Source organism: Egretta garzetta, unplaced genomic scaffold (genome assembly GCF_000687185.1).
Source record: "Egretta garzetta isolate BGI_Z169 unplaced genomic scaffold, ASM68718v1 scaffold306, whole genome shotgun sequence".
Lineage (NCBI taxonomy): Eukaryota > Metazoa > Chordata > Aves > Pelecaniformes > Ardeidae > Egretta > Egretta garzetta.
The window spans coordinates 2485985-2497778 of NW_009260131.1; the positions used below are offsets into that span (position 1 = coordinate 2485985).

General features: G+C 46.2%; 1 protein-coding gene across 2 annotated transcripts in view; it reads right to left on the reverse strand.

Annotated features, from left to right (window-relative positions):
• Positions 1–11794, reverse strand: part of BCL11A (BAF chromatin remodeling complex subunit BCL11A) — a 65612-nt gene that overhangs the window by 50883 nt on the left and 2935 nt on the right. For both annotated transcript variants that reach the window (XM_035896979.1, XM_009641550.2), the window contains exon 2: positions 8427–8756. In XM_035896979.1, the coding sequence (XP_035752872.1) occupies positions 8427–8756 (330 nt within the window). The remainder of the gene's footprint in view (positions 1–8426; positions 8757–11794) is intronic.

An 11794-nucleotide genomic window follows, 5' to 3' on the forward strand; every position in this document is an offset into this window, starting at 1 on the left:
ATGTATTCCCTTTCTCCAGAAAGAATAAACTCAGTAGCTAAAATGCAATGAAACCCACATGATTCATGCAATGTCCGAAAAAAACCAGCTGTGATGCTATAGCAAAGTGACGCCGGGTGACAAATTAATTGCTGTGGATTTGGGGGGGTGAGGGGGGCATTTTTATTTTTGCATTTTATATTTTGCTGCCTGCTAAATCAATTAAGTGAGCAATGAATGCAAAATTAAATTCCTTGCTTCCTAAAGGAGTGAGGAACTGTAGTGTGTGTTTATTTTTAAAAGGTAATAGTTGTTGTTGTAGTAGTAGTAGTAGTAGTAGTAGTAGTAGTAATAATAATAATAATAATAATATCCACAACAACAATAACACCACTGAAGGCAGGGCTCTTCTTTAAGCCTTTGTTGTTCAGCAGTAATTCCATTGTTTATTTAGGCAGAGGTTTTTCTATCTGAAACTAGAATCAAATTGTAGGTGTAATTGCTCAGCACTTACGCAAAGCAGGGGGAGGATGGAAGCAGAAAGCCCTTGGTTTTGACTGACCAAAGCTCCCTAGGTCTGCCTCCACCAGCACCCACTCCGGTGGGAATTCGGCACCCTCTGAAGCTGCTTCAGACCTCAAATACCACCCTGACAATGCCTACCTGGAAGGGCAGAGTTGAAGCACTGCTATTTCACAGGGATATTAAGCCTCGTTTCCTTGCCGGTAATGAGGTTATTTGGTTTCTGCTTCTTGCTCCAGCCTTGGTGGTTTAGCTATTTAGTGCGAAACACAAAAATCTAAGCTCGAGCTGAGCTCCGTACCGATCAAACAGGGGAAAGTGGTGGGTTTTTTAACAGCAACCTGTTCGGGTAAAAAGTTCCAGCAGAATTGCAGCAGGCAAGCAGGGAGAGGTCTCCAGGGAGAGCAGAGAGAAGAAACACTCCGGTGCACTGTCTGCAAACCCAGAATTCAGCAGCTTTTTTTGGCAGACAATTTGTTTCAAGTGTTTTGTTTCAGGAAATGTACGTATTTTTCTTTGTGCATTTTGTGGATTTACTACAACCGCTCCTGACAGCTGTTGATTCAGTTAAATGAGCACGTTATTAAAAATCCTCTAACATACCCACACTGAGAAACAGACACCTTTGGATGCAGCTGAAGATTTGAACCCAAAAGAAGTCGCAAATGAAACCTCTGTGAAGAGGATGGACAGCCCTGGCCTATGCCTGCAGCCAGGAGGCAAAGGGGGCTCCAGCCTCTCTTTGTGGTGACTCTTATTTTGTTTCGACCAGACCCAGAGACTGAAAAAGCATGAAAAGCAAAGCAAATGATCCCAAGTATAAAAGAGAAATGTTTGCTAATACTTGGGAAAATTACATCCCCAACAGGCTGGCATGAAGGTGCTTCAAATAATTCTGTGCTGTGCCCTGTACTTTGTTTTCTTTCCGTACTTACTAGCCAATTGCAGAAGAAGAACACCTATACGAAACAAGGAGGGAAAGAAGTGGATGTTTTCATTTTGCTTTAGATCAAAGGCAAACAAGAATGCAAACTGTGGCATATTGAGTATTTTTTTTCCACCGCTGTCATTCACACTAGGCTATCGAAGTTTTATACAATTCCCCAGCCTGGCTGCATATTAAGCTGGCTGTGTACAGCTTTATTATAGCGCGGTGGTGAGGAAACATTAATATTCCTGTGTTGCATCTGACAGCACATTTACATGTGCCCATCTGAGCTCACACCTGAGAGCTGCTCCAAGGTACAGTAGCTGTGCTCCGATTGTAAAGGCAAATGAAGAACACAAATTCCCTGCTGGGATCAGGGCTGACCTCACCACACCCCACACCGCAAACCTTTTGCTTGCCAACCCGAGGCGATGCCACCTCCGAATGAAGAATGAGCCGGGGAGCAGCCACCAAGTTACCAGCACTCGCGGAAGAAGAGTGAAAAGCCTCACTGAAATATTTTAAAGATGCACAGTGAGTGCGGCTGGCCAATAAAGGTTGGGAAACAAACTCGCTGAACCCTGCGCAGGATGCGTTGCATACTAAACCTGATGAGGAAGACAGGGAGGATGTTTATGGTCTTCAAAATGGGTTCGGCATTCACACAGGAGGGTTTGAATAACGTGAGCGCTTGGTCTGCCCATCCGTGAGGGTCCGCAGCCACCGATCCAGCTCCTGCAAGTATTTGAGGGTACAGGTGCTGTTGTGTCCACATCCGGCAGGGCAAAGCGCACCCAGGACGGGGGCCCTAAAGAGCCAACTGAGTTTCACGGAAATTCATTAGGAAATGGAAACCAGATCATCCCAACTGCTCGGGTGGTTTGCAGGTCCATTAATGTCCCTGTTATTTTTAAAAGTATGTAATAAATCACAGCAATCCCCGTACTGATATCAACCACCGTGGGCCCAAACCTGCTATGCTTGATGTAACCAGGAGGCAGGTTGGAGCTACTGCTTTTGTACAAAGTGAGATAAAATACGTTCATTAGCCCAGGGGGGGGAGGAAAAAAAAAACCAAAACCCAACCAATGGTTAATTTTAGGGCCATGTTACCAGTATGAATACAGGTCTTAATGTATTAAAATATATGAGCTCAGGGTATTTTATGAACTTGTGCGATATCCCAGAAGCTGACACATAAAATAGAGCTCTCCTAGATGGAAGCTGCATTCAGACGCCTGCCGGGCTGAGAAGGCAACCTCCTTGGACTTGCAACGTCGCTGGCAGCACCACGACCCAAACAAAATCACAACGAGCAGAAAGGTAACGAGAGATCCTCAGTGATTAGCTAACAAAAAAAAAAGTGGCACCGTGCCAGGCCATGTCCAGCTTGATGCTAAACGCCTTTTATTGCACAAAGCTGGTGCTATTGGATATAAAAACAGACCAGAAGCTCGAAGGGAATTTTGTCCAAAAAATTTCCGTAATGAGGATGCGTGCAGGCAAACAACTGGAGGCTGAACTCCCGTTGCCTGACACTGCCTCGCAAGCCTCTTTAATCGTCTTTATTATTTGAATGAAATAAGAAAGAGCTCGTGGGCTGAGGGTTGCATATACAAAATGGGGTGATGCTAATAGGCCTCCTCCTCTTTAAAAGAGGCATTACCAAATTATGGGAATGTTTAGGGAAGACTCTATTTCTCCCACTGGACTAATTAGAAGGCATTTAATTTACTCCCTGCCTCAGTTTCCACCACCCGGCGTTTGTTGTTGGGACTCGCTGCACAGAGCCTTACGTTTATTACAAGCATTATTTTCAAGGCTTTCGGCACATGATGCTAACGTGCACCTTTTCAGATCTATATGAAGTTTAACGCGTGCCGGGCTGCCTCTTCAACCACAAGCAGATGCTTCAGTCTGGGGTGAGCTCCACAATTAAATGTCCCACACAACAGGAGAAAGAATGCAAAACTCTATTTCCCATCCTCTAAACTAGAAGATCTGATTTGCAGGAAACAAAAAAACATGCAGAAAGATTCCAGGCACCGCAACACTCTGATGCTCTCCTGGAAGGATCACGCCGAGGCAGAGGAAAACTTCTCCCCTGCTTCCGTGCTTCGAGTGAACTTGGATTTGTGTTTCCAATAAAGAGCCATTTTTACATTAACCGCCTGTAACAGCAGGGAATAGGAAAACTAACACAATCTTTACCTCATACAAAGGATGATACTGGTGTCACGTGTTTGCTTCTTCAAAAAATGTAATTTATAAAAGGCAACAGGGAAAGCAGAGAAAGTATCGACTTTTCTCCGTACCCCTGCGCGAGTAGCGTTAGAGCAACTTTTTGATCCCCTACATTTTTTTACATTTCCCTCACACCCCCCCGAGAAGTAAATTTCACAGCCGCACAGGCCACCGCCTTTAATTAAGCTTTCAAAAGTCTTCTGACAATGCCAACAATTGCAAGACACTTCTAGAGCTCAATCATGCAATCATCGTGACACTTCTATTTACAATTTGTCTTAGAAAGAGTTTCTCTGACATTGTACTTTGACAAAACAGCCAAGCTGCCGGTTCACAACCCTTCTCTGTCTTATTTACAAATACAGCTTGCACGCAGGGCTCCGAATCTCAGGAGCCTTTGGGTAGCACCCTCGCTATTTTTCCTGCCTGCAACGGTTTTACCCAGCCTGCGCTCTCTGTTTCTTTGTATGGGGAAAGCAGACAGAATTTGACTCCAAAATATTCCCCTATTCCTTCCCTCTCCCTCCGCCCTTTTTTAAGCTTTCATCTCATTGTCCAGATGCAATGCTAACTATTCAATGCAGACGTCAGTAATTTTTTGTCTCTGGAACAAAACAAAATAATAAGGAATCGCAATTTCCAACCTACAGAATTATAATGGCAACTACTAGTAACAGCCCAAGAAGATTTCTGTGGTGTAATGCCTACTCAAAGACATCACCTCCTCAGAACTGTAATAATCAAATGTACTCAGTCCAAAATTTAGTATCAAAGGATGTCCACCTTCCCCCCCGATTACTGCAGACAGGGTGTTTTCTTGCGTTATTTTCCCATATATTTTATTTGAATGCCACAAGCAGCTTGAGAATAAAGGATTCGAGCAGGAAAAATGACCTCCCCTCCTCCTCCCCTCTTTGTACAGTAAATACGGCATCCGCAGATACACGCTCGGCATTACAGAGGGCAATATGCAGCAGCACTCCAAAGTGTTCCTCCAACTGAACCCAAGTAACATTTAAGATCCCTCCACACCCCCAAAACCAACCTTTCATTAATTCCCTTGGATTTATATATTCAACAAACAAACCGCTAAAACCTGCCACCGGCGGACGATAAATATTTCTTCGGCCTTTTCAATAAGTGAACAGCAATTTTGCATTCACTGATCTCTAGATACTTCAGTTAATATTTCCCCCTATTGTAAAATATGAGAGCGGATAACTAAAGCCCTGCCGTAGCACTCACTGCAAATCACAGGCTGCCGGTATCTGGTGGTGAGGCTTTGACATACATATTGATGAAAGCTGCCTCATTGGACCCACACAACATATCCTATTAATTTTCAGTTAAATTTATGACATTTCAGCTATAGCGCTGGATCAGCATCACTCAAAATTTTATAGCAAGTCAAAGCTACGCGCAGGCAGGCAGACACCCACACGGAAGAGACAGGTACGCATGCCTGCACCTATATGGATCTCACAGCTACTGCACAGGTTGCACACATACGTATAAGCTCTTGCAATCATCCCCGTCTCCGGAAAACGGTGAGGATAAAGAGCAGCCGATTGAGGAGGGTTAAAACAGACATCATTTCTCCCTGCATGTGAATGACTCGCCACCTCCTTCCTTGTCTTGCGATGAGGCGATCCTTAACCATTACTTATCTTAAGATGATCTTTTACTGTAACACACCAGCTCGCTGACTACAAAACTGTATACGGCATCCAGAGCTACCCTGTAGCATGCACCTCTGTATCCAGAGCTAACCCGCAACAACTCTTTCAGCCTAACACCTAATTGGGGACATTTTTACATTGCTACTAAATACATATTTTCTGGTCTCTTACCGGAAAGAATCAGTTCGCTCAACTCCCGTGTATTTTTCTAAAGGCAGCCTCTCTCCTGCTTTTTTTTTTCATTACACACTTCTTGCATTTTGCATTCTTGCACAGAAATCAGGTACGAAAATACTGGAGTTGGAAGAGCCTGAGGCTCACCGTGGGGGCCTTCCAGAAAGCTGAACTGCACAGCCCACTCCAGGACACTCAGTGGTAATTTTACTGCCGGACCCCGCACACTCCTGGCTACAAGCAATGGGTAACTCCAGCTATTGCCGCGCTTCTTTGGGACACGAGAGAGCTAAACTCAACCAAGTGAAAGGTGAGATGAAAACACGAAGGGGAGGGACAGTGCAAGACCCCATAACTCCTGGTGCTCCGTCCTCCCTCCCGCAGCCTGGCTGCATTTCCCACCACTGGGAACAACCAGGGGACGCCAGCGCCCCTCGGCTCCATCCCAGCCGGGGACGTGCAGGAGAAGACCCGTGCCGGTGGGCCTCCCACCCGCGGGCACGGCTGGGCACGGCCACGCCAACAGCTTGGGCTGGGCGATGCCTGGACAACTGCAGCTGGGTCTCTCCTCACAACAGTGCTCCTGGCTTGCACCCGCCGACCCGAGCCTGCTCCCAGCCAGGCCCACCGGCACAGCAAAGGCGATCCCTACACACAAGAGTCAGCAGGATCAGGCCCCCCGCCCACGTGCGCCTCTCCTTACCCATCACCCTCCGCTCACCGAACCATTTCAAGTCAGTTAAAACCACAGCCTTTTCTGAATTAACAGCCCCGTGACACCGCGCAAGGCCAAATCCTGCTCGCTTTGCATCACCCGCACCATGCGCAAGTGTGATTCGACTCGCCCGACGAGTGCCAGAGCAAAACCCTCAGCTGAGGAGCTTCCCCACGTGCAGAACTCCCCGCCGTGGCCGACCCATTGGCAGAGGGACCTATTTGGGACCACAGCAAGGAGAGCAGGTTTAATTCTTGCTTGACAGATACTGTGTTTTGTCTTTTCAACAGAGCGGCGCCATACGTAAATACAGCGTTACATCATACCGCCGCTCCTCCATATTTGGTGATTTAGTATGGCTCCAGAGCTCGGAAGACTACAAATCCCTTCCGCCAGGCTCCCGCTTCATTAATCATGCCCTACGTTTCTGCTCGTTTTCCATCAGATCGCAAGGCAGCACATGGAAATGGGCACTGCCTTCTACCACGCTAGGGAAAAAAAATTTAAAAATAATAATAAAAAAAAAACCACCTTTAACATCCGTGGCTGGGAAGCGCAATATGTAGATTTATCGGGTTTTTTAAGTCTCATTCAAAATGTAGCTTAGCAGTAGCTGAGCTTCTGCTTCCTCTTAAACACACATACATACATACATGTATTCAAAGTAATACCTATTACTCTGCAGAAACAGGATATAGTCATTCACGTGACGTCTGCACGTGCACGCACATGGCTTTGCATACATACATATGTGCACCAACAGGCACAGCCGCACTGGTACCTATTTGCTGCTGCCGCAAAAAACCTTCAAAACTACAGCTCTCTGGTGTGCTTTGCCGGCCGGTTTGGAGGGCAGGGAGGCTGCGGGAGCATTGCACTGAACCTCCCAGTGCCTACTGCCCTGTTCTGGTTTGACTTTGTGGCCAAAGCAAGCCCAAGACAAGCTCCAGCACTTCATGTGATGATGCACTGCGCGCCTCCGAAAGCCCCGAGCAGTCCTGTGGGCTCCCCCAGGAGAGGTGCTGGCAGTGCCACATCCCAACCACTGCTGGGAAAGGGGGGTGGGGGGTTTGAAAACTGGTTCAGGCATTTGGTGGTGGTGATACGCTACAGTCTCACCCTTTTCGACTGGTGGCGTTGGGGCGGTTTGAAGCAATTTGCAACGCTCGCTGCAAATAGGCAGCACTCTTGTTTACTAGCAGGATTTTAAAAGCAGAGCATGCCTTGTTACACTCCCAGGGCTCTGGGATTTGCTTTCACATAGTATGCTCTATTTTTTTAACCTCATTTTTGAAAGTATCTGCACGGCGAATGGCTTTCCGGGTTAAAAAAAAAAAAAAAATTATGCTAAGAAATGGAATTATTTACCCTTTTTTTAAAAATTACATTTCATATTGTTCGTTGCACAAAACAGAACTCTGCCTTGGACATTTGTACGGCTGACATGTGGTTGTGTAAACCGCAAACAAAATCAAGATACATCTGTCAAAACCACATCAGAGACAAGAGAGAGCACAGCGAAGCATTTATCATTTGGCTGAGGAGGCAGGCTGCAGAGAGCGGCCTTTCCTGTCAAACCAACCTTTTGAAATTTCCAACATGCCCTTAAACTTTTCGAATAAGCATGTCTGTGCGCTTCAGCAACTGCCCTCTCTACTCTGGCCTGGCCAGTCGAAAATGGCATCTTAAAGTCAAGGTCGGTGGTGTCACTTTGCCATGGGGCTGTGTTTAATTACAGTCCATACGCTGACAGCCAATATGGAACCAAGGCTGGCTGATGCTCGGTTAACTCTTTCACCCCTGACTTTGCCAAAGACTCGAAAGCTCCTCGCTTTATCGCGTGGCAGGCTCTGAAATCTCCTCCTGCAGCGCTACGGCAGGCGAGACACCGGGAGACGGTGACTACAATACAATACAGGCAAATCACGAGAGCAGCCTCAAACAATACTGTTAGAAATACCGGCTGGCACGGCACGTGCCTGTTGATCCTGCCTCTGCGCAAGCACTAGGAAATACCGGTCGTGCGCTCACCGCTAACTGAAGGCAGGGTATTTAACACGTCGGCCGTCACGGCAAGCAGAATAGAGAGAGAGAGAGAGACGCAGCAGTTTACAACTGTGAACATGCTACGTTGGCAACTGAAACGGAAATAAACTCGCAAACACTTCTCCTTGCTTTAATTTACCTGCTATATGTTCCTGTTTAGGGCAAATTCCTCTAGATGACGTTGATAAACAATCGTCATCCTCTGGCGTAACCTGGATGCCAACCTCCACAGGATTGGATGCTTTTTTCAGCTCACTTGGTGAGGGTGAAGGTGGCTTATCCACAGCCTTCTCTAAGCAGAGACTGCCATTGCATTGTTTCCGTTTGTGCTCAATAAAAATAAGAATGTCCCCCAACGGGAAGTTCATCTGACACTGGCCACAAGTGAGGAGGTCGTGGTCCCCTTCCGGAGCTCCCAATGTGCCATGTTCAGGTTCGTCATCAGTGAGAATGGCTTCAAGAGGTTCGGCTGCAGTTTGAGAAACAAAAGGAGAATCATTAGAGCTCTCGGGAGAGGCACTGGGCGCTGGGGAGGGGGGAAAAGGAACGCATCGAGCCCCCTCTTCATGAATATTACACCCTGCTCACAAGGTCCGCCTGCTGCCCCCCAACCAAACCCATGCAACACGGCTATTAGCACGGCAGCCAGGAGATGAATTCATCAGTTACAGGGAAGAGATTTTGCAGAAGCAGCTGTAGCATGCAGAACTCAGGGAGTGAGCGCTGAGACTGTCTCTGTGCTCCTACACGAGGACACATTTCTGACTCGACTCAACCGATTTGGTGGTAAAATTAAATGAACAGGCTGCAAGAATACGTTGCACAACTCTTGTGGCGCTACAAAGAGAAGGGAATACGGCGCTTTATTGCCGGATGTATTATTTATGTATATGAATTCAAGGCTAAAAGCACTGCACACGCTCTCCTCTCTCACACACACAAACACGGGCATGCATTCTCCCCCAGCCAGACCTACTTTCTAAAATTTAGAAGCCTGAACTACGCGGACACGGGTGCAGACCCAAGGTGTTTTGACAAATAGATATCGCGTATTCCCCACGCAGGCCATGCAGGTAGTGCATGTATGCATGTAAAAGAAAAGAGGGGGAGAGCCAGACCGCGTGGCCGCACACACGCAGGCACCGACATGCAGGGCACATATAGCACTTATAACGCATGTGCGTATGTATACGTATTTATTTGTGTCACTACCCCTTATCAGCCCGCTCATGGCTTCCAATTTAAAAATTTGAAAGCTGGGAGTTATTCGTAGGGGAGGGAGGGGACGAGACAAATAAATAAATAAATAAATGGCAGAAACCGAAATGATAAAAAGCAAATGCAGCAGAAATGCCTGTGGGGTGGGGGGAGGCACCTCTTACTTTTCAGCTACTCCTCTGGATTCAAATAAATATCAAATTCACAACCGATTCCACCCAGGGATATTAGGTAGATGGGATATTTTTTAGTGCTTAAGGAAACAAGGCAATTAGTCATTTTTCCTTTTTCATCCTGAAATAAAGGAATGCCTAAATTATCTCAAACATGTTAGCACTGGTGGCCCTCAGCATCTAAAAATCAGTGTGGCCAAGCGACTGCCACGTTTCCTCCCAATAGTGAGAAGTGCCTTCTTTAAACTCCAAATACCTCGCCTAATGTTGTCAAAGTTGACAAATTTTCTGAATGAGCTCCAAAAAGCTTCATTATGAGGCTATTTCTGCTCACAGAATCGTCAGTGGATGCTCTAACAAGGCAGACGCAGCTCTCTTTTCTGCTGGCTTTTTTTTTTTGGTGAAGTTCACAGAGAAATAAGAGAAATACCTTGGCAATCTGCGTGCAGTCACCATCACTATTGCCTTTCACGAGACAAAATAAATAAATAAATACCAGCAGCCCGTCGGTATTCCTCTACCTGCGCAATACAACGCGCACACTAACAGCAGCGAGCAGGAGGCAAGGGTACTACAAATACAACCCACCTTAAAACACTGCCAGGTAACGCCAAGTGAGACAGAACGCAACTCCTAAACAGTTAATCAGCCTGACCTTCTTTAGCTGGCTGCCAATTTCACATTTAATGAACTTAAAGCCACAGAGAATCAAAAAATAGATTTTAATTTGACTGCACGATATTGGAACTGATTTTGATAAAGTGCAAAAATCCAGTGAACTCAGGTTAAATTTATTTCAACCCTACCTAGGCTGAATATTGAGGAGGAAGATCTGGAGTAGCTCCCAGTTGTGCTGCATAAAATAATATTGAAAGAGCACACTACCTCGCCGTACCTCAGCTCCAACTAGGACATCAGGATCCAGTCCATCATTTCTTGCCTCTAGTACTACTTCTAATTTAACGTAAGGTCAACCACAGGAATATGAAGGTTACATTCGTATTAATAAAAACAATGTCTTAATCGCTGGGGTTTTCTTCTAAACTTGCAGACCGACAAGATCAGGCGCACAACGTGCATTTATTTCATGCTCCTCGGGCAGCCGGGAGAGGAGCAGGGTGTTTCTGCGGGATCGCTGGGCACGGCGGTTTTCTCCCTAGCCATTCCTTGTGTTCGGACCGAGGGAGTAAATTATTGCAGGACTAATTCCACCAGTAGCTCGCTGCACGCCGCAGACAAAGGTATTTTGCAACCCTAACTTCTGGCTCACCAACTCTCCACAGCAAAAGACACAAAATAACCCGTATTCCCCTTACAACTGGCTTAGCGAGGAGCTCTGCATAATCATTACTCAATTATAATGTTTTCCCGCGGCCTGATTTCTTTCTGACGCTGTCAGTATTATTTAGCAGGGGAAGGTAACCCGCTGCTTCGACACCAGACAGTTAAAAGTAGCGCTAAACAAAAATAGACTTTGCTAAAGTCTGTACCGACTGGGCTGATTTACAATCAAAACCAGGAAATGAAGTGGTAATTCAGAGGTTGCTGATTACACCTCCACATTTCACCTAATTAATTTTATAGGAGGCAAAGTTCTTGAAAATAACAAGATGATCAAATGTACAGATATAAAACCTGTAACCTCAACATTTTCTATGCTCTTAACGTAAATTATTGCTAATTAACAAGAATTATATACTAATGTATGAAATACGGCCGGCACCGCGTTCACTGCAAAACATTTGGCTCCTGGTGGTGGCAGAGCCAGCGAAAAGATGGGTATATTATCACGGCTACTTTTAAAACAAAACATGAAAGATTTTGTTTACAAAGAAAACGCCAAAAATACAATTCACCTGGTCTCGCCACTGATTTGCAGGATGCGCCTTTTAATTCTGGGGCAATCAAAATTCCCTGCCTGGGTCCCTAATCATCCGTCCCTATTTTTCATGCAAATTGCCCTTCCACCAACATGTCTTTTCAGCTTCTCCCCCCCCTCCGCTTCGCCCTCCTACTCCCCCCTTCTTCCCCATTCCCAGTCACCAAAAGAACCCCGCATCGTCTCTCTGGCAAAAGCGGGATGGATTTTGGAGTGTCGGGAGAAAGGAGGTACTGG